We start from the raw sequence: 24,528 nt of genomic DNA, 5'->3' as shown, positions 1-24,528 counted from the left end.
CAACATGAAGCAATGTAATCCCTACTGATTACCAACCAACATATACAAACAGGTACATGCCATTTCTACAGACATTTTCATTTTGCTATACTCCGAGCATCCTCAACAGCCGTTCAGGAAATCTGAGACAATACTGTATAAACTGTTATTTTTGCAAGAGTTTAATATTCGTGACTTTTGCGAATCACTGTTGGACCGCGATTTTAACAACACGCGAAAGTGTTGTCATACGCTAGGCTAATAATGCACTTACATTTAGCCTCAGTGTCAAAATTGCAAAAAACAACATCTCGTGAAAATGTCTGTGACCTCTCCATTCGCGAAAATATCTGTATGTAAAAATAACAGCTTATACAGTAGTACATGGACACATTGCAAATGTATTTGGCAAAAGGAGACACTGAGATATTTGCTTCTTTACACAGTACTGTGGAGCAGAAAAAGACTACAATGCATTGGAGCCTTGAACACATGTGTGGGACACAACAGCTTTAGTTAGGACTTCTTATCAATTACCAAACACTCAAAGCATTCACAATAAAATGAAAAAGAAAAAGGGGAGAAAACTAACCAACGAGAGGTTCTTCATGTCAGTAAAAATCACAAATATTGCAATAATGCACTCTGAATGCAAACTTTATGTAACTCCTCACAAGTAAATTTTTTACGGGTGGAAAGGTATTAAAACAACTTGCACAAATGCCCTAGCTGCACATTGGATTGCCTGATTTTTGGCAAACAAAATCAAGAAATGACACTCAAAATCTTACCATCCTCTCCTTGCTTTACCTTGAAATACGCCACTCTGTAAAAATTTAATCTTTCAAATTTTTAATAAAAATATTGATTTCTTTACCTTTATTACACTTAGATTATCATACAAATCTGCTTAATACCCTTGATGTTAGGCAACATAAACTATGCTCTTTGTGTTAACGGAATCATTATCGGACTAGATGAACACTGCCTTCTCAGAACACCTCTAATGCAGCTCTGAGCCACGGGCTTCACAGGGGTTCTTCTGAGAACTTTGCATAGCTCTTGACACGGGAGAAGTAAAATGGCGAGAACTGGTGGTTCATGTCGAATTCGGTCACCGTCACATTTCCAGTCGACCTTGGTAATGGAGGGAGAAAAAACATAAACCTCAACATAGGATGCGACAGGCAAAGTAACATCTGTTCAGGCAACTATCTGCACTATAATGCATCATCAGAAAACACTTGCCCTGAGAATATCGCATACTTTCCACTAATCAGTCTACTTTGGTGAATTTTGGCTTTAGTAGCACCAGATTTGCTATGCTCAATATTAAGAAATATGCCAACCTAGTACACAGGTATGCAGTATTCTGAAGACTGAAAATGAACATTTTTCGGTGGAAAAACAGTATTATCCATTATACCTGCAGTATATTCATTTAAAAAAATAAAAAGATACTGCACACAAGTAACAATTGGTATCTCTGTATTAACAGCGCAATTCCAAGACAAGGTGACTTTCCATGACTAGAAGAAACTTGCATGATCAGAATGGCAATGAGAAAGTTAAAAAAAAAATAAAGCTTCACATGTTTTTCTGCTGAAAAGTGATATTGGATGCAATCGGTTTAATATGCAAATGAGCTGCGGTGATGATGGAACAGCTCACAACTCTCCAAAATCACTTGCACATAAAAATATCACTGATATCATGTTTGTGGTGGATAATTAAGCAACAACATATGAGTGAAGATTTGTGTGTAGGTCAATGGTTGACTTGTGAGGGCACAACATTTTTGACTCATCTAATCTGCATAACTTTTGCCACTAATGTCATCATTTCCTGGAAACACATAAACTTTCAAATTCCATAACTTTCATGTTATACCCCCTGATTTTGATGATACCTCCTCTACCATTTTCTTTATCTGAATCAACTCTACATATCATCAAAGCAATCTTTAACCCTTTCTGTGTCAGGGACTTTGGACAATGTGGACAGTGCTATGCTGCCCCCCCCCCCCCCAGGAAAAACGCAGTATCTGACATTTTTGTCGATTTTCACTTTTTTGCATAAATATAGTCAGTGGACAATCCTTGTTCATATGACTTGGTATTCAGATTTTTGAAAAAATGTTTGGAAAGCTACTTTTCCGTAACTGCCAAACGCAGTATCTACACTTAACTTGCACTTTCCCCAGGGAAAAACGCAGTATCTACATGATGAATATTTCCCCAAGGAAAAACGCAGTATTTACAAAGCTAGTCTTAATTACCAGGGGTGGTATTCTGAGGTCGTAATTAAGTCTGTAATTAACTTCGTGATTAAGTCGTGAAGTTAATAGGCCCTTAATCATGGGCAAAATCGGTATTCTGAGGACGTAATTAAGGTATGATTAAGTCCCCTGTAATTATCTTAGGTCCCTCCCATCTAATTGTTATTCCATCCAATCAGACGCGTTGTTAGAAGCCAAAATGATGATTACACGCGCAAATATGCCCTCAATACGCGCTCCTGCACGCCCCCTGTAATTACAACCCAAGAGCTCCGTGCGCACACTCCGGTATTTGATTACAACCCCTCACTTAGGCACACGAAGATCTCAACCTCTCTGCTCACATAAAATGACAAAATTCCTCGAAGATCGGCTATATTTCTTTTTTTCTCTGAATTCTACGGATACCATGATAACAAGATTCAACCGCTCCTCGGTTACCGAAGACGGTAAGCATCGTTTTGGCAGAGAAAACACGATGTAATGCGTGATATCGGAGTAGTTAATGACACTCTTTGGTATCATTAAGTTTTCCATTAACTTTCATACTTAATTACACCCTCAGAATACCGATTCGTAATTAACTCTGTGATTAAGTCCTCTCAGAGGTGCACGCGCATTGATACGCGCAAACGCGTAGGTCCTTCCCGCCAAAACGCTTGTTGCTATGGTAGTTAATATACCCCCTACTTAATCATGCTCTCAGAATACCAATTCGGTAATTAAGTGCTAATCAGACACTTAATTAGCTCTCAGAATACGGCCCCAGACACTGTTATTTACATATGTGAATACTTTGCCGGTTGTTCTGTAATTTGAACGTAAATTACTTTCTTTAGATATACTTGCTCAATAATAAAACATAATGTTCAAAATATCTAAACGAAACAATGATGATTAGTAAATATCTTGATGAGATCGTGATCCTTATATAAAACACAGTGTGTGATTAAGACTAACCGAGTGCACATTAAAACAATACAGCACAACACTGACAGCTTGCAGCCTAGCTGCACTGCAGCATGCAGTCAGCACAGGGTCCGGCTAGTCAGCATACAGTGGGAGTGTGTACTTGGATTAGGACACTCGTGAGCCTAGCCCTCAAGAAAATTTATCTGCAGATAATGAGTAAGTTATTCAAAACTATTTCAATATTGAAAGAATAAAGCTGATCGTTTGTCACACGAAGCGAGGTAAACACAAATGCATGTTTGTCACACGAAGCGAGGACGAGGTAAACACAAATCATAATGCATACATTTGTGTTTACTGGCCTCGCATCGTGTGATAAACGATCAGCTTTATTCTTTCATATTCTACCTCGATGATGAACATCTTCCGTACTATTTCAATATTAACTTGTTGTGAAGTAACTTTGTAAGGCCTAGACCCTAGTCAAAATTCCTCAGGCTCCGAATCCGAAAATTTCGGCGAAAGGCAATAGATCTAACTCATAACTGTTAGATCTAGACCTATTTGCGTTGTGTTGGATAAATGTCAGGTTATGTAACATGTTAGACCCTGTAGATCTAAGTCTACAAACAACAAACTCTACGTCTAAGACTTGTCTAGACAGTAACGTTTGAGTCTTGCGTCTCTTTTCTAGCGTTAGACTTAACGTTAATCAGAACTTTCAGGGTCCGTATTCCGAAAGTCTAAAGAAAGATCTAGAGTAGGACTAGAATAGGCCTAGGCCTACAACAAGTCTAAGACTTGTCTAGACAGTAACGTTTGAGTCTTGCGTCTCTTTTCTAGCGTTAGACTTAACGTTAATCAGAACTTTCAGGGTCCGTATTCCGAAAGTCTAAAGAAAGATCTAACGTTAGTGTAGGACTAGAATAGGCCTATGATAGGGCAGGCCTGTTTATAAAACTAAGTAAGAAGTCTATTAAAACTAAAACTCAACCACTTAGAATCCTAAGTCTAGTGAAGTGTCAATTCGTTCAATTATCTAGGCCCTAGGCCTAGGGCCTAGGCCTAACGTTACATGATATAAAAAAAACTTTGGTTTGATCCAGAAGGAATAGGCCTAGAGAGCAGATGTAACTTCGATCTAGACCTAACCGTTAGATGTATTTTTTCTAATAAAAGAGTCCTGTCTCGTGTAGGGCTTAGACTAAACCTTCTACTAGGCTATTTTTTTTTTTTCTGTCAGTATTGTGCATGTATAGCCTGAGGCTGTAGACTCGTGTAGCCTGCTACGTAGCCAGCCTAGAAAAACAATATAGAAGTCTAGATTCTATAAAAACTAGCTAGTCTAGATCGATCTAGATCCAGACATCCGATTCAAATTTATTTTGGTCTAGGTGGTTCTAGACAGACTCTAGCCTAGACTGTACAGATCTAGATCTAGATGCTAGTTAGCGGCTAGGCCATTAGTAGCACCACATTACAGCCCTGGCAAGCTTCATGGTTAAAACACGTAACGTTACAGCTAGATCGGTCTGGGAATGTTTTACTTTTTAGGTTTGAGCTGCAATCTGAAAAAGCAAAACGTTCCAAGAACGATCTGTTATTTTTTAATGTTATGAAGCCTGCTCGTCAGGGCAAAAATGGGGGGATGGAGGATGCATCCCCCAGGGCCCAAGGTTGAGGATGGTGCATCATGAATACTTGTACAATGATGTACATACAGAAGATTAATCCTAGTCATTCCGCTGTAGATACTGCGTTTTTCCTTGGGGAAATTCGTTCCATTGTAGATACTGCGTTTTTCCTTGGGGAAATCAGTCAATTGCATGGGGTTTCCCCAAAGTATCTACATTTTCATCAATAACTTAAAAACAAAACCAAAACACAAAATGATATTTTCCAGGAAAATTGGTAGCTAGATAGACTAAAATTCCACAATGAAGGAATTTTTCAAAAGAGTATATTTTCCAGGGGCTTTGGCAAAAATATGAAACGGTGAATATCTCGGTTGTTTAGAAATAGAGCTGGATGTAGATACTGCGTTTTTCCTTGGGGGGGGGGGGGGGGCAGTATGGGGTTTTCCATGACAATCAGCAATCTCAGGGCTAACAGGGTGTGGAAATACATTTGCACTCGCACTCCAAATAGTGTTTTAAGAAAAACAAACAAATAAACATTCACTCATTTGCAAAGAACCCTCTTTTGGGATTTCTTGCTGGAAATAAAAGACTAGAAAATGGGAGCTGTTCCCAACATTTCTAATATTTCATTACCCTTGATAGAAAACACATGGGCAATACAATAACGAACCCTCATTTTGTTTACCCCCATTCACACCTGGTCCTCTTTCTGTTTGAACCCAATAGCACAGCACAGATTGTCCAAAGTCCTTGGCAGAAAAAGAGGTAATATACTCATCAGAGGTCGTCTACCACACCCCGTGTCACACTCACCTGTAACGGGTGTGGCAGGCGTAGTGATGCCATTCCAGTTTCGTGTCTGGCCTGTGACCATGGTTGCAGATTCTCAAATCCTGCACAGTACGAAGAGGGTGAGTTGGACAACATGTGAATTGGCTGGCATGCCTTTCAGGATACACTTAACTCATCGGGAATTATTATCTATACATTGCCCAGTGTTTGAAATAATAATTAAAAAAAGTAACATTACGGATTACAGACTTTATTTTTGTAAGGACAGGGGTGAAGATGGCAGGGAACAAAAGAGCTCGCTTGAAGAAAAACAAGCTATAGAGTGTGACATATTATTGCTTTTTTTTCAAAAGACTCTGCATTACTTTCTGGAAGACTATCCAAAGTTTGAAGATGGCTGCTTGTATCTGGTACTAGGGCAAGAACTTCTACTTAGTTTTGTTACATATGAAATATGATGACTACCGTAATTTCAAGAGATTGGAATGCATTTTCCTCTAAACAGAGCATAACTTACATGTTTTCATATTTACTAATATGATAAACTAAAGACAATCTACAGAAACATGCAAGATATTGTGCTCAGACTAGTGCAGGGTGTATTCCAATGTATTATGCTAATCATATTAGTAGATTAACAGTGATTCACAGATGATTTCATCCACAGAATTTCACTCTGAAAGCATTTATTTTTTTTTTTTTGTGGGCTGATTATAGTAATCAGAAGAATTAATCACAGAAAAACCATAAAGCATGTGGCACATACTTTTATCTGGCCATGTAAGTGAAGATCAGGGTATTATAAATCAACACAAGTCAACATACATAAGGTCCTATAACAATACGAGACAGAATCTGGCACCTGCTTGAGCAATGCCAAACATCATTAGAAGATGGAAATTGGGACGTGGGAGATTACACAAGAGGGGGTACCAACAATAAAGAACGTGGGCCCTAAGTTTGTTTGCACCACACATTTCTCACCATGTGAAACGTCTGCTCAGACTCTGGCATGGTGTGGGAGGTGTGGCTCCGGATGTACCTCCTACCAGGATCCACTTCCCTCACTTTCTCCTTCTCCAGGACTGCCTCCATCTGTGAGGGTATCCCATGGTCACAGAATGAGAGACAAATAGAAAAACAGATAAACATACATAAAGATAGATACACTCATGTAGATAGTTATATGGAAAGATAGATAGATAGATAGATAGATAGATAGATAGATAGATAGATAGGTAGATAGATAGATAGATAGATAGACAGATAGATAGATAGATAGATAGATAGATAGAAAGATACTGTATAAGCTGTTATTTTTGCATACAGATATTTTTGTGACTTAGAAGGTCACAGTCCTTTTCGCGAGATGTTGTTTTAGCAAATTGACACCAACGCCATCTTACATGCATTGTTACCCTGGTGTATGGCGACGTTTTTACATGTTGATAAATTCGCGATCCAACTGTGATTTGCGAAAATAACGCTTATACAGTAGATAGATAGATAGATAAACAAATATACAACTGCAGACAGGTAGGCAGACAGACAGATACATATAACATGCAGGTAGTATAGGATATAGATAGACAGATAGGCAGATAGACAGAGGGAATAATAAAATAACAATAAGAAAAAAAAAAGAAAGGCGAAACAGAGTGAGACAAATTCAACCCCCTCATTGTCAAAGGCAACGTGCCTTGCATGCACTGTCAATGGTAGATTTTTGAAAAGTTGGATCTGTGAGGGTTAAAGCTAGGCTGTGGCAACAGGTCACTTACGATATCGCCCACCAGGCAGTATCGGCCGGTCATCTTGCCAGAGATGACAGAGTAGCGATTCATCTTGTTCACCACGCTCTGGGGGTCATCCGAAGAGTTGACCAAGAGCAGAGTGCCTGGTTGGAAGGGATGGATATGTGGAAAGGGTGGGTCAGACAAGGATGATATCATAAAAATTGAAGTTATGCTATTTTTGCCTAATGTCAACATAGATATTTTTGCACGATTAAATATTCGCAATGGGCAGCTTAAAACATATTCACAGGTTATTGAATTTGCACTGTGCAATTGTCAACCCATTCAAAACAAGCAGATAAATTGAGAAGATATTATCACAGGTTTTAGAATTCGGAATTCGTAGTACAAAATACACAAAAATTTCTGTGTTTATAGTATTTCTCTTCAGATATTGTCATTCTGTCCTCACGACATTTGACATCTCTAAATTATAGTGCATAGCCTAGATTTGAGATGAGTCATATAGAACTAAATAAATTTTTTACATCTGCACAAAATCACAAATGACAACAATTTACTAATATGAGACAAAAATACCACAAAATATCAAATATCACAACCCTAACCCTAACCCAAAGTTCTTGGAGAAAATAAGACCAGAGCAATTGTCGTAGGGGCAAATGTCGTCCCCCCCCCCCCCCCCCCCCCCCCCCCCCCCCCCCCGCGAGCATCAATATGATAACACTACAGTAATGTCACTATCACCTAACAAGGGTAAATTCCTGCATCTCCAAATCAGATTCTTACCGTCGGAAAAGAGCCGCAGGAAGCGGTGGTACTCCACGATGTGCCACGGTCGGTAGAAGCTGTCCATGCTCGGCTCGCCCTGCCGAACATAGGTGATGCGGCTGATGTAGATGCCGTCGAAGCGCGGGTGAGGGCGCTCCACAAACATGTGCCGCCAGGAAAGATATTCCTTCGAGAGGTAGGCCATCTTCCCCCAGATCCTGAGAGTTTGGGTGAAAAGTAGTGTAAGTTTACCCTGATTTCAACACAATCCTTGAGAATCTAATTTGTGAATGTAAAAAAAAACACCGAACATCGTCACTTTTTTTCTTGTCACTAAACTGTATCTATGCCATCTGAAGTCACCAAGAATTCAGCAGTAGACTTCAATGTTAAATCAGCTTCTCACAGTGCATATATAGTTGTTTGAAGAAAAACAGAACAAGAAATGCTGAAATACACAGAAATGTAATTTTACTATGGATTAAAATTATTGTTATGATCAATTAGAAATAGTCATTTCAGAAGACAAGATGTGATCAGGATATTGATGATATAATAAAGATAGTAACGAGGATGCAGACAATGATATAAATATGATGATAATAAATGATGATGGTGATGGTGATGAGGATGATATGTTAAAGAGGATGATGATGATATTGATGATGATTATAAGGATGATGCTGATAACAAAGAAGATAAGAGCGGGGCTGAGCGTAACGGTGATGGTGATCATGAAAATGAAAAAGATGAGAGCAAGACCCAAAGTATCAATTGATGGTAACCCAGCTTACCGGCAGCAAGCCTTCCTCCAGATAGTGCTGTCCCTAGAGCAGACGTAGAAACCTCGGCACACCCTGGATAACTGCTCCAAGGAGCGTAGGTCCAGGTCTGCCGACACCACCCAGCGAAAGATGTAGAGCAGCACCTCCACTGGCAATACTGAGATGTGGGTGGCCTGTAAAAAGTTAATATAAACCAAAAACTCTCTATTACATCCGCACATTTTTGATAAGTTGATAATTTCACTTCAAACATAGGGCTGGCAAAATTTGGGCAGACCATGTACTTAGGCAAAGTATTGTACTAAAATTGTCTTTCACTGATTGATCACCTCAGTGATACAAATGAATCATATGGTCCGGATGGTGAGAACGCATCAAAGACAATTCAATAGAAACTACAGAGATAAACCACACTCACTGCAGAACATGTAGTGCTAACAGTGGCAACATGGAAGTGGATGTGTGGGACCAGACAAACCCAGTATCATGTTTATTTAATCACTCTCTATCAACACTAGTAACACTATACATAATTAATGAACAGTCATAGTGCGTACACTTACAATGTCTATTGGACTTAACGCTTCACTTGAAAGATGCATTTAAGGAAATGAAAGGGTACAAAGCAAATTTGTGACACATTGTATGTGGTTTGATTTAAACATTCAACACATTCTACCTTCATGCTGAATGCCATTTGCAGAGGATTGTGGCATAAACTAAGACATTTGTGAAAGAGGACAACTGTAATTCCAACCTGTAATCAACAAGAGAAACTATGCCAAGGTACATGTACATCAACGTCCGGTCAGAATTGGCCAGCAACAGAATATTGGGAGGCCTGAAAAGGCTAGCAAGGTATTTCTAGATGAAAACAACTAAGTATTTGTAGATAAATACAGATATTCATTTAAGTACACTAGTAGAAAATGACAGAACTTGACGAGGGGACATACGGTTTGTGGAGTGTTGTTTTGGCAGTGGCTCTTTAGATCGTTCGTCGTCATGGCGTGGAGTTCTATGGTCAGTCGGTCCACTTCGTTGTCATCCACTGCTTCCCTAAGGGACGACATCATAAAAATATCTCCAAGATGTTAAAATCTACAGGGCAAAAAGGAAATTATTCTCTGTTGATATCACACAAAGTTAATGGACTGATTTCCATGGGGGTTTCAGAATCTTGTTGGGAATAAGTTAAAGCCCGTCTGCACTAGTCATTATTTTGATGCCAGAACTTTTTTTGTAAAGAGCGCCATCTATCAAAACTTCCGGTGGCCGGGTTACATCCACGGAACTCTAGTCAAAACTCTAGTTCTGTGGTTACATCGTTATTTTATACTGTGGCTGCGCTGATCGCCGCCTGCCGGTCAGCGCACGATCTCACAGCAGCTTGTGCGCATACGCAGAGCCGAGAAAACACACACAAGCAGTGCATATTATGGTGGGGTACCGAGAGCCCAGCCCGGCCCGCCCGGCGCGGCCTCGATCTTTCGGCCGATCGCGAGGGAACGGGTTACTTGTCGCGAGAGAGATCCACGACAATCCACTCAATCAGCCCAATGACCTACTCACCAGCGTAGCGAGCAGAAAAAACATCGCTGGGCGGTGAATTACTAGTACTGTAATGTGGCCGTCGGTTTCTTCGTCGGGCCAGCGAGCTGGGATTTGTAACTTCTGAACTATAATTATTCGCCTGATTATGGGTTGGTCAATTACGATGACATGTGATTAGTGATCGCATTTAGTTTGTTGGTTGTCAATTCCAGCTCGTAAATAAACGTAGCACAGCATGAACACGTATTGTACCAACGATCAATCACATTTCCACGAAAATTTATCACCCACCTCGATCTCCGCGGTATCCTATCTCCGGCCCTGTGTAGGCGATACACCGATAACGGTTTCGCTATACCTCACTTTCCCGTACGTTTTGCATAGTTGATTTTGTGTTGTTTATTTTTTCATTACATGTACAGTTGTATATCATAATCAATGTCAAGGCCCTACGGCTACAACTGTACAAATGCTTGTGAACATGAATCACATGCATAAATATGAATATGTCAATAAATAAAAAAAAAAAAAAAACAGTCCAGGAACCAAAACAGTAAAGATCGAGAAGGACGACTAAAACCCGTGTCCATGAATGTTACTGAAGATGGTCGATAGTAGGTGGTTGAAGATAGTAGGTCCTTATAATAATGATGATAGTAACAATGAGGATGATAATGGTGATAATAATAAGAATAAGAATAGTAGTAGTATTAGTAGTACAAGTAATTGTATCAGCAGAAGCAGTAGTAGTATAGTAGTGACAATAATAATAATGATACAGTAATAATAATAATGATAAATTACTTCATGAAGCGTTGAAATCCAATCTGCAAAATGCTCTTAATCAGTCTTGTCACAGAATAACAAATCTAATGGACAAGTATTTCAGAAATGGCAACTCTGCAACATACATAAAACCAGGCCTCAGTGGATTCCATCTCCCTGTTCAAAACAAACCTCTTGAAATTTGCGCAGCAAAGGCTACCAAATAATATAGAAATTGTCCGAAAGAAGCAAGTGAAAGGCTTGCATAGAAACTCATTATGAAGGAGTCCTTGGGACCATGGAAATTACAGTATATCCAGCGAAATTGAAGGTTTACACAGAAAATGTTTTCAGCTGAATAACTTATGAAAGCATCGCACCAAGGAACAACATTTTAGGTATTTTTATACCGAGATACAGGAGATTCAGATGTATTACTCTTTATCTTTTGCCAAACACACATCTCCAGAAGGATCAGACCACAAAGGACTTAGTTAGGCCAGTAGGCAGGTGCATATTGCCAATTCTGAATTTGTACCCTTGCAAAACTTTTCATCCGTGAGCACTAATGATTCGTAATGAATTCAACTTTATAATTTCGTCCCTTTGCACACTGACTACTTATAGTACCATCCAAAGATAATGTTGCAGAAAATTTGATTCAAAAGACGGAATCCATGCACATGCAGGTGCAGGGTTATAACTTGGTTTATCCCGAAGCTCAGACAAACATTACATGAGCCCTGTCTATAGCTTTAGGGTTGCTAGGGAATCCATGATTGTAGAAGTGAACTCAATACGAACGTTTATTGAGCCGTCACTAAGGTTTTGTCATTACTAACAAATAACCAAAAGGCATGTACACCCCACATGACGCCAGTAATGATGTTCAATAAACAGGTGTAATTCTGCTGGAATATCATCACAAGGAATATTTGTCATGTGGACAGATGCATGATACACACAATCTAATACAATATGTATACGACATACAGTGCTTTCCTGATATTATAGGTTATAGGTTTTGTGTATTCTTGAACAAAGGATCTCTACTTTGTCCGAAACTTTGACCGAAATGTCCGACCCTTTTCAGCAAATATAATCTGCACTGATTTTCAAGACAGTAATCGTCTTAGCAAAAAGTCACATGAACTGTCATCACTCGGGGAAGAAAAAATGTCCATAAATTTTAATACGTGTACACAACTAAAATTGTCTACTGCTTGTGACAGGATAAATTTCGGAATGTATACCGTGTTATTAGTGTACTGCATATTGTATGCAAACTTCTGCAACAAAGGATCTCCAACATAGCAACCCTTTGCGAGCAACCGATTCTAACCCTGTATTCTATCTTTTGGATCCAAATGTTTTTGACACAGGTTGAATAGTCTCTGTCACGGTGCAGGTAAGGAAATGTTCATAAATTTGAATACATTATGGAAATGGTCTGTTCGAATACAACTGTACGTTACAAAATGCTCTGCTGTCGTGCGGGTTGGCAAATAAAACGCCTAAATTCCCTCTACAGATCAATTAGCAAATTCTCAATAACCTCAAAATAAAAATAAAGTGGTCATATCGTATCGATAAATGTATCTTTTTGTGACCTGTATAGTCGGATGTCGTTCGCAATGTTTCTACATGAAATGCGGGCTACTTGTGATTAGGAATTCTGACCTTAGTGTGGTAACTGAAATAGTCGAGCAAGACATGGCTTAGTGTTCAAATTTCATGCATACTTCCAATGATTTCTAGACCAATTCGAGAGCTTGTTCCAGCTCATAAGGTGTTTTCTCCAACATTCAGGAGGAATTTCAGTCAGAACTCTGAATCCAACTATTTTTGACAGGTTCTCTGAGCTGTTTCTGCCACTAAGCAGGGACGAAAATATAACTTGAAATTCACTACAAAACTGGTCTAGTACGCTATGCAGGTGAGTGGAACAAAGTGGAACACAAGATTTGTGAGTATTGATGTCGGACTCAGAAACGAAGTCGCGTTTCCTTCTTTACCAGAGTTAGTTGCATAAATCTCAGGACACCTAGGACAGAAAAAGAAACGAGTGATTGTTTCCTTCTTTGCTCTTTGTGTTTATTGCGAAACTGTTTCAATACACATGTATAGTACCATGGTTATCATGTACAAATGCTAAAGGGATAGGATTAGCTTGTGCTAATGTGAAAACCAACCACAGAGAAAAATATATTATCAAAACGAGATCTGTAGGAAATACACCAAACACTCACTACCACAGTTAATGTATGTGTAGGCATAATGACAACACACCAACTTACATTATATATTTCTTTCACCATCCACTGCACAGGGATTTTGACAAGGGTGAGCACATCCCGTTTGCATGTAAATCTTGCACATATTCTGTCTTGTATATTTTGGGGGATAAGAGGCTTTGCCATTTTCAACCTTCAAATCCATGATGATGTTGAGTTGCGAACTTCACAGTCTACATCAAACCAACAGTTTATCATGGAGGTAGGAGATAGACCGCCATGTGTTGATATAGAGAAGCATCCCACCTCACGAACTATAAACCCTGTTCTGTCAATGAGGATGTGCATATCATATTCATATATGTTTTGCTGGCAGAATGTGCATACAAACGTTTTAGCATAGGGATGGGGTGAAACAAAGTCTAAATAACTAGTTACCGCAAGATGGAGGCATAATAAGTAGCTTTGCAGACAATAAAAATACAAAGAAAATGTTTAGAAATATCTGCAGCCTTTGCAGACAATAAAAATACAAAGAAAATGTTTAGAAATATCTCCATTCAATACATACTTGTATACACATTATCGGTAAAATGTCTTGTACATTTTTTTTTTTCCACATGTAGTTTTATACATGTATCAGCCACAAAGGAAGTTCGTCATCTCTGGCGTGTTCTGTTAGATTTACTCACCTATTCAGCATTTTACAATATCACTAGTGTCTTGAAATGAACATAATGTCTCATACAGTAATTGATACCTGCATATAAGTGCATAAAGAATCACTCATGCGTAATAGATAGTAGGCCTACAACAAAGGGATACTTCACTATGTTACATGTACTATGAGCACACATCTCATAGAATAATCGTAAGACCTAACCAAACTAAGAGCAACCAGTGTCGTCTATTGAAAGTATGTTGCAAGATCCAAGATACAAGGAAAATGGTTGTGGAAGGAATATAAAGTTCGACCCTATAACCATCTCGGTACCCTTTGACCTCCTGATAACCTACATAGTGCCCGTTAGCAGATGAGTACTGTACTCGGTTCTAATGGCCCAGACAGAACAGGAGGGAACCACTCTTCGATTGCCAGCGCCCAATTTGTCGTGCTGCCAATGGACGTACAATGTATGTGCGATATGACGCGTGACGGTATGATCTGTTGCCCCTGTCTGCGGCCCAGGCGTGCTGGTTCTCCAGGTTGTGGCGAACGATGTCGAGTACAGCTGGGTCCAAACAGAGGCGACGGAATCGTGCAGAGAGCGAGTGACACTGCATGTTAGCTTTTCTGCAGCATTTTTTCTCTACGTCATGCGCCATCTCCCTGCACCGCCCACATTTGCACCATGGAGGCACGGCTTCTGGCTCTGGCTCTCGTGGCGGCTGTGGCGGTGGATGAACAAACTGCTCGAAGAAATCTTCGAATAGTCCAGCTGTCCTTTTCAAGTTCGTGATGGCCAGCTCATTGACTTGATCCCTGGTGAGCGCCTCCACCTTGGCCTACGCATGAGAGACAGAAATAAATAAGAAAAATAATGAAACAAATTCTGCCTACAGCTGTACATCAAAAGTACTGTAACACAAAATGCGCATGCATTAATTCATTGACTGTTGATTGTTTGTTTTTGTTTGCATGTTGGTTGACTAGACATCATAACATTCAATGGTAATAGATGATATTATCATGTATTAAGACTTGTTGCTGCAATAAAGGATGCCCATATGGCGACCCTAAAAGCTTGTTCGAGCTCATGCGATGCTTGTCCGAGCTTCGGGAGCAAGTAGGAGCATAAAACCATATTGTGTCTCTTGTGTCCAGTATTGTTTGTTCCAGGTTCTAGAATTGTTGTCAATGCTAATGAACGGGTTTCTCATGTATTCAGATTGTATTTTTGTAAACAAATAATGACAACCCAACAAACTTTGTCCGCGCTCATGTGAAGTTTGTAACAGCGTCGTGAACAAGGAAGATTCTGACTGTCTGTGACAAGTTCTTCGAATTGTTGTCAATGAGCGCATGGAAGGAAACAAGTATAATTGTGTAAATCTGGATACAGTACGAAAATGGTTTATGGAGCAGATTGCAAGTTTCTCCTCCAAATTCAATACGGTCTGTGGGAAAACCAAACCCCGTCTTATCAAACCCCACAAGCCACAGGCGATTAAATTACCACTATAAAACATTGTCTTTGGACTTATATGCTCTAGGCGTCACATTAGTATGATGGTTTTATGGCAAATACGTTTCTAAAATATTTTATGTTGAGCATATAGGTTCAGGTACATAATTTTGTCAGTCAACTTAATCAATATTTGTGAGTCAAATCATGTAGAAAATCTTTCATTGTACCAATATATCTTCCATATTGTAATTCATTTAGCAATGCATCAGATTTTCTTGAGGTAACCCTGAATCTTTGGTCATTACTAAACTACAAGATACAATGTAACACGACATATCAATTTATCATATGCAGCTCTGATTGGGATTTCCGATACTTGGCTTAGAAAATTGATTCTGTCTCCTAAATTTGATTTGGAATTGACGAAATTGTGCTAACTAAACTGTGTTGCAACCTTTCCAAATTCATACCGAAATCGAACAACTGATGAGCCCTACATGTACAAAACTTGTACACTGTATATGTGGCTTCATAACAAACTTCAAGCTTCAAAAAGTCTACTATTTTTCAAGTGCATCCACGATTTCCCTGCAAACACATGTCAAGGTAACCAGAACTATTTCTGCTATTCCTGTTACCATACTCTAAAGGTACAGTAGTTAGGTGAAGATTCGATGAACAGAAGTAAATGGGAGGCTTCTTATTTTAATGTCCTATTGACTTCACAGCAGCAAATTTTTATCAATGCTTCAGAGTAACTAAATGTATGTAAACAGGATTGAAGAGAAAAAAGAGCAACAAACGCTTCTCTCCCTGTCTCCTCTTTCCCCTGCCATGAACAATTCAGAAAAAAAATACCCCCCCCTCCTTTTTCCCCTAGCGTGAATGACGAGAAAGAAAATCCGCAAGACTTCCTCGAATTCTTGAAGTTCTTTTCTGTCTCTTTTTTTCCCCTCGCACATGAAAGATGCAAAACACACACAGACCCAAGACAGAGACCACTACCATCAGAAAAACAAAAACACCAACTACTAGTAAAGAGACAGAAGTGCTAGACAGGGTTGGGGCCTGGGAAGGGCTACCGACAAAGGAACACGGCGCACACAAGCATTCTTTCGTGAGATCGTATTACAACTGGCACCTAGCCTTTTCTCAAGGCCCTCTCGCTGTAATGGGCGAGCGAAGCGAGCCCAGCCGAGCGCGCCAGCGCAACCCCACTCAGCTGGGCTCTCTTCACCATACAGCGAGAGGGCCTTGACAAAAGGCTAACTGGCACCTGGTCATGGCCTGGGAACAGCGCCAAGAGTATAGTCTTGTCACAGACCCCAATTATTAGACCTGGTAACATGGTATCCAATAGGGTTACAGCTCGTTATTCCAAAGGTTTGTCATTCCGAAGGCTCTTCAGTCCGCAGATTCGTTATTCCGAAGATTTGTTTTTCCAAATATCATTTCGGATTAACAAATCTTTGGAATAACGCCACAAATGTTCAGATTGATGAACCTTTTTCATTTTCGGATTAACGAACCTCTAGGTATTGGGAATATGTGTGTTTCGGAGTAACGAACCTTCGGAATAATGAACCTTCAGAATATCGAACATTCATTATGTTTGTTTGAGGTATATGTACATTGTACATTGCTCTAGTTTATTGAGATTTGCTACATCCACCTTTGAAGTTTTACCCAATTTTACCCAAAGTCTAATCAAGTGATTATCCCACCTTGCTTCACCCTTGTGCAAAGTTTAGTGAAATTTGCTTGATCCAGTCTTGAGTTTTAATATCACACAGTGAATTTTTAGAATTTGACCTTGACCTTTGACTCTTGCCAATTTTACACAAAATGTTATCAAGTTAGTGCCCTATCATATTTTACCCTTGTGCCAAGTTTGCTGAAATTTGCTCAATACAGTCTTGAGTTATTGCATAAACTGTTTTAGATGACCTTCACTTTTGACCTACGACCAATTTCTAATCAAGTGATTGCCCAATCATACTTCATAGTCGGACTATGTTTGGTCAAATTCCGCTCAGTATTACTCAAGTTATCGCGTATACTAAAGTAGACAGACAGACCTACAACCCAAAAATATCATGCCTCAAGCACCCATCGGACAGAGGAATAAAAAGGATTCATGGTCAAATTTGTGGGCATTTTATTGTCAATAAGCCTGTGCATAACAATGATAATTTTTAGTTTGATACTCACCTGACTTGGTTCAGGAGGGTCTTAGAGTTGATCGGTGAAAACAACACTCCTCTGCGCAGAGGAGCTCTCCTACGAGCTGTAAACACAAACAAAGCATACTTAATTAACCACATACATGTAATGCAACAAAGTCATTGATAATTACTTTCAATTATACTAATGACATATATTTTCCGAATGAGTGTCAGTAAATGACATTTTCATGTCGAGTCGAGTACAAAATTTTACAGTTTGATCCTAGATTTTTAGAGTCCTAGTTATCAACGAGCAAGGTAGCACAACACTCCTAGAAAGAACACATCAGTATGTATTATGGTCAAGAAAATTCTCAGGGATACGTGAAAAAAAAATGTACCCAAAAATATATGCTAATTGGCTGAAAAAAAGTGCAGATATAGGGTGTTGCAAATGCTCTTTTACACACAATTTGTGATCACGATATTGTCTTTTTAATATGGATGGGAATAACATATTGAAAAGGCAATCATTGTACAGTGCATTTACCATGAAAAGTATGATGTGTGGCAAACAGCAGCAATGACCTTGAGTATAATACAGTGTACTTCTCAAAAAATGTAAAGGTTACAAACATTCTTTTACAACAAACTCCTAAAATTGAATGGTAATTGGTCAATGGGTATACACTGTAGGACACACTGTGTAGAGTATAGAGTACACATGTATTGTTCCTTTACAATGTAGCTGAGGGATCACACTCTTATCAAAGCAATGGTTTTAAGAGTTTTAATAAAATCATTTGATTTGTATACCGGTATATGAAATAAAAACATTTTTTCTGAATAACTCACAAACTAAACATCGTCTGGTATACTAAAGGCAGTATTCTGACCAAAGAAAACATGTTTTTTTTAATGTTTTCTCTGAGAGGAACATTTGGATCAGTTGGATGGCCATTTGCATTCTTTCATTCCTTATTCAGAACATTGCTTCCAATGCACAAGTTATTTCAGCTGGCATTTTTCCTCTGAGATACGAGGCCGAAGATATCTTGGGCTGCAGAACTTAAAATAACACTAATTTTGCTGATGGTAAACTTCCACTTCAGCAGAACATTTCTGGAAAGAAATAACAGGAACAATGAGTACCGGTATATAACTTGATGTTTCCAGCAGGATACATCCTAAATACTGCATGCTATTTTATGGGTAAAATCAGCAAAAGACTCAAGAAGTCAGATGAATTCCCAGCACTGTTCGTTACAAGGTATCCAGAAATTGGCCAATCATGAGCTATTTTCCATGTTTGGTGTTAGATATCAGCATATCTATCCAAATCAAAATAACTCATCCCAATGTCATGACTGCTTTAGTTGACCAATAAAGGTCTTGAGTTTGAACTTACTTAGTAACTGTAAGTCACCTTTTTTTTTTTTTTCGTATCACCGAACAGATGATAAGGAGGTTTGTGTATGAATACATTACACTATTCATGTACTGTGTCTTCAGAGGCAACCATCTACTATTAGCCACTCAGGAAAAACAAACTGTATGGGGGAGGGCTATTGACAGGCTTAATGAATATTCCAGAATAGTCGGCATCTCTGGGTTTATAGGATATTTTTGTTATCCATCCCGACAGGATTATGCTGTAAGAACAAACAATGATCACAAAATAAATTTCGGACCCTATCAATACTACAATGTACGCTTCAAGAAATCTCACTTGAAGTATCTACCGGCTGGCCCAATTCTTGAGTCCTTGGGAGTTTGAGACGTATCTGGACAGAGCTTCCTGCAGGTAGATCTTCAGCAGTAGTTGCTCTGAAAAACATATGAACTGACAGCTTGTACTACACAATATAACCAAAGACATCTAACTTTGAAGAAAAATTAAATCTCATTGTTATTCCACACAATGTATTTCCATTGGCACAAAATTCCAAGAGTGCCTTGAAACATTGACATCGCCTTAGGGCTCTGTTAGACACTGTAGCTGACCTCTGTGTGTAAAATACCTTTTTAATCAACCTGCAGAGCATGCAAAGAGTAAGGTTTCCATGCAATCAAAATCGTCCAGTGGACATTATGGATTCTGAGGTGATTGACAATGCACTACATATTTCAGAGGAGCACAACCTCAAAGAAGACAATGCTGTACAATGTTTGTCAGCAACTGCAGAGGTGGAGATGGTTTCTGTCTGTGATGTTGTGCTATCAGCTGCAGAGGCTACAAGTAAGTCAGATTATTCTGATGACCGAGAACTAACACAAAGATGATGCACAGGGGCAAATAAGTTTATACATCGAGTATACTTTATGCCCAACATCAAGGTAAATCAAGGTTAGAGCAGTACAGCATAAAACATAATGTTAGTTGGATACCATGCATACAAATGTACTGTACCCCAGACTTTTCATATCACATTAGTGAATATTATATGAGAGGTTTCAGCAGCACACTAAAAACATGTAGTCTGTCCCCTTTATTACCAATCATGCAGCAATGACCATGTAGAAGAAAGATGAAAATCCCAATAGGTTACTGTAAAAGATTTCTGTGAAACAATACACCATACTGCATGGCCCGGTAGCCTACTGAGATGGTATGACAGTGCGCTAGAGTAGCGTGCGACTGTGCTTTCGTACCAGTAAAGGTGGATGAGACATGGAATTCTTTCATTTCATAAACTAGTGTAAAATGCAATTTCAATTTAAGCGATTTCCATGAATTCCAAACCACTGTTCACGCATCTTTGGGGGCAGATCTGCATAATGATCATAATATTGGCTACCCTTTCATGGTATACCAGACATATTGCATTCAGCTTGACGAATATTACACTCGTCCATCGTGCAATATTCATCTGGCTTCACATAATTGATCAGGTATACCACTCAAGGACAGCCAATTACTCCGCTACAAAGCTATCTTGACATCAAGAAATCAGTATTTCTACTACACTGTATATTGATATTATGATGGCAAAGAAAAGGTGCTGAATTTGATGGGAGTGTACATTGGCGTGTACACGTAGGGTCTGTACAGTGTAAATGTATGAAATAGCAGTTTTGCATGTGTGACAATTATACATTGTACAAATGTGCCTGTACCTTCCTTTTGTTCTGGCCTTGTATTTCCAATAATGCCCACAAATCAAATCAATTTATTCTGATATGCTCTCTTTGACCTTGGCCATTTGACGTAAAAAACACCCAATTTTCTCATTTTAAATCTTAGTAAAATTGGTGTCCAGTTACTGAGCCCCAACTGTCCTTAGTTGTTATATTATACAACCTACCGAAACAGGGAACTACAACTGTAACCATACTCGAAAAAGTACAGTACAGGTACGTACATGTATGAAAGGCATAATGAATTTAATGTCTACGTCTTTCATACAGTCCAGCTCGCAATGCAACGCGCTGGCAACTAGGTGCAAGTGAGCTCACAAAATCTGACCAACGATAGATTGTGCAATCCTGCAGCCAGGGCCTCCAGTCAGTCCAAGGGTTTGAATACCAAATCTTATTTTTGTAACCAGTGGAGGTGTTGCCTGCAGGATTGTGCGATAAGTGGTAACCCATATCCCATGGAGGCACAGGCTGCAGGTCTGCGCAATCTATTGCCGGTCACCATGTGAGTTCAATTGCACCTGACCAACGATAGATTGTGCAATCCTGCAGCCAGGGCCTCCAGTCAGTCCAAGGGTTTGAATACCAAATCTTATTTTTGTAACCAGTGGAGGTGTTGCCTGCAGGATTGTGCGATAAGTGGTAACCCATATCCCATGGAGGCACAGGCTGCAGGTCTGCGCAATCTATTGCCGGTCACCATGTGAGTTCAATTGCACCCAGTTGTCTGCAACGTTGCATGCAAGCTGCCCTGTATAAGACTGTCGCTACAACTGTACATGTAGTCAAGCATTTTATTACCATAAGGTTTTGTACGACCAAAAATTATTTTCAATAGCTGATTTAGATATACTACACGATGTGCAGAAAAATATTCCTTCAAATTTCATGCTCTTTATTGAGTTTTCATGAAGTCCAACACAATGAGTGATGAAAGCTCCAGATGCGTTATCTCTCGCACATAAATCTTTGCTAGTACTAAGATAACTAGACGGTAAGAGTTACAGATCTAACGTTAGTACTACAGTCAGCACTAGTAGTCTAGTAGTGACTAGTAGTACCAGAGCAAATGTACACGCGGTTCCTAGTCCTACTGTAGACCTAGTCCTACTGTAGATCTAGGCCTACAAGTATAGACTCTATGTACAGCTGATGTGCTGTCCCCCTGAATATTACCACACATGTGAGAAATGACACCAATCTCGAGATTGCAATTGGAAAACAGATAACATATCTTGAATTGATCATGATTTCCCTTCCTAGAAATTTTGACAATTTGTTGAGGCTGGGTTAGTGAGGAACAATAAGCTAAAAATGAAAACGTTCATATACGGCTAGTGATAATTTACATGTATGGCTGGGTCTACTACTGTGACCATACACGTTCACTAATTGACTTAATCAGGCCTAGGTCTAGTCATTGAGTCATCATAGTACTTTTTGTCGTAAGTTGGACGTCAGTATTTATTGTGATAATCATTTAAAAAAAAAAAAATGTGAATAAGACTGTTTTAAATTGTGTCATCGTTCATCGCGATAGTTGCATGAATTAAGCCATGATCAACGCTGCGGTACAACTGTACCGGTAATTCAAGTAACGGTAACGCTATCGTTACATGGATTTGGAAGGTTATAAATTCAGCGTTCAGTGAATGTCATTTGCAACTGAATAAAAAATAGGTACAATTATATATCATACAAGTTGAGTTTCACCCACCTTGGCTTATCAGAGGCTTCTGACTCAGTCTGAGTGCATGTAGAAACTTGCACAATGGGTTGATCCCGCAATCCTGGCACACAGTGCTGATGCCCAGTGCGAGTGGTGGACATCCAGCAGATGACCAGCAAAGTCATCCTGTGTTGAATGGCTTGATGGGCCGTGAAGGGCAACGTTTATCTTGTTCATTTCTTGCCGATAAACAGCTCGCACCTCCTCCCACTGGATCCAGCATTTACCAAGTCGTATCCGCGACATAATGGCACGCAGATTGAAGTTCGACACAAAGATCAGAATAAACGATCTGAGTGTTGAAGACAGTGTTTGAAAGCACCGAACAGATCGCGAAGTGATTTACGTGACAACGTACGTACGCATAACCATGGGATGTACCATCGATCATGGTATACATACTATGCACTGGACTGCGCATAATGCGGGATCGAAGCAAGCCGCTGCGCTGCAAGGCCATCCCCTACGGGAACCTGGTGGTCTGTGTGTTAAGTCTATGGGGATTTCAGAATTCAGTGTGGAAGGGTTAAATTGCTGCACGCCGCTTGGCATTATGGGGGAAATGCTGGGCACCACAGAGAAAAATGAGCCTTATGATGGCGCTAGACATGTTTCTTGCCAGTGCAGACGCACTTTAAAGGACAAGTTCACCTTCATTAACCCTAACTAGGCCGGGCTATTTAGGTAGATCATAGAGCCGGGGGGGGCCTCCCAGGCCCCCCCTCCAGATCTCGGCCGTCGACCGCGCGATCGCGACGAAAATTGGCACGCACATTGCCTATGATGTAATCTAAAGTACTACGAAGTTAGATTTTTGAAAAATTGTCATTTATGCTAAATTATGCTAATTTATGCATAATGATGCATGAAATCAGACAATTTGGTATAAATCACTAAATAAAGCCTGAAATGGGCACATTTTTTTGTGTAAATATTCTTTTTAGTGTCCTAAGCAAATATAAGAGAAAAAAATTGAGCCATCCAAAAAATTTCTTAAGTATTTTATCGTTTTTTGAATTTCTTATGTATTTCTTTGTTTTTTCGACTTTATGTTTTTCATTGTTTTTTCGATGAAACTTGTCCGCGACATTGTTCCGAACGAGAAAATGTGTTATTAGTTGATTTTAATCAATAAAACCCCAAAATAATCATGCTTTTATGAAATTTGACTGTAAGCACAGTTTCCATTGAAATTGTACACGAATTCACGTTTTTGAGCAATTTTTGGTCTGACATGCATGTACATATTTATGCGAAACTTCGGAACCGCGCGCCCGGGCATCGCAAATTTGGTGTCAAAAGATGCGGGAGACTCGACAGAAAAATGTCATGAAACGTCGCGGTGATAGCTTTTCACGTTAGCGATACATCGCGCGGAACGTCGAGGGGGGGCCTCGGAGGCCCCCCCCCCCCCCCCCCCCCCCCGGCCTAGTTAGGGTTAACATAAGCATTAAGAGAATGCAGCAATATTAGTAGAACACATCAGTGAAAGTTTGAGGAAAATTGGACAATCGATGAAAAAGTTTTGAATTTTTAAAACTTTTGTGTTGGAACCGCTGGGTGAGGAGACTACTAAGGTTCATGATGTCATATGAGTACAACAGTATAAAGAAAATGTAAAGAAAATTCAACATATTTTCACTTTTTTTCGCATAATAAAAGAGCACTTGACTTGCCTCTTTCTAAAGGCAATGGGAATAATATTACCCATAACATGTCAGTAACGAGTCAAGGGAATGTGTACTTTTTTCAAAAGATGAAATTTTGTGAAATTCTCTTTATATTTTCCTTATATTGTTGTACACATGTGACACCATACACTGCAGTAGTCTTCTCATCCAACGGTGACTGCACAAAAACTTCAAAAATTCATTACTTTTGAACGGATTGTCCGATTTTC

At 39.4% G+C, this 24,528-nt stretch overlaps 1 protein-coding gene and 1 long non-coding RNA gene across 3 annotated transcripts in view; both read right to left on the bottom strand.

Annotated features, from left to right (window-relative positions):
* LOC140240322 (F-box only protein 9-like) overlaps window positions 1-24,528 on the bottom strand; it is a 37,025-nt gene continuing 12,497 nt past the window's right edge. For both annotated transcript variants that reach the window (XM_072320104.1, XM_072320105.1), the window contains 7 exons: window positions 9,871-9,973; window positions 8,924-9,087; window positions 8,148-8,347; window positions 7,383-7,498; window positions 6,586-6,696; window positions 5,623-5,702; window positions 1-1,116 (listed from right to left, as the gene is read on the bottom strand). In XM_072320104.1, the coding sequence (XP_072176205.1) occupies window positions 1,008-1,116; window positions 5,623-5,702; window positions 6,586-6,696; window positions 7,383-7,498; window positions 8,148-8,347; window positions 8,924-9,087; window positions 9,871-9,973 (883 nt within the window). In that variant the 3' untranslated portion in view covers window positions 1-1,007. The remainder of the gene's footprint in view (window positions 1,117-5,622; window positions 5,703-6,585; window positions 6,697-7,382; window positions 7,499-8,147; window positions 8,348-8,923; window positions 9,088-9,870; window positions 9,974-24,528) is intronic.
* On the bottom strand, window positions 13,303-22,685 carry LOC140240323 (uncharacterized). The gene is made up of 4 exons (XR_011902023.1): window positions 22,617-22,685; window positions 19,491-19,588; window positions 17,808-17,883; window positions 13,303-14,973 (listed from the first exon to the last, which is right to left on the bottom strand). It is a non-coding gene; the product is annotated as an uncharacterized lncRNA (long non-coding RNA).

The sequence above is a fragment of the Diadema setosum genome, chromosome 16 (assembly GCF_964275005.1).
Source record: "Diadema setosum chromosome 16, eeDiaSeto1, whole genome shotgun sequence".
NCBI lineage: Eukaryota > Metazoa > Echinodermata > Echinoidea > Diadematoida > Diadematidae > Diadema > Diadema setosum.
The sequence above is the reverse complement of the archived record's forward strand: the minus strand, read 5'-3'. Positions and strand labels throughout refer to the sequence as shown.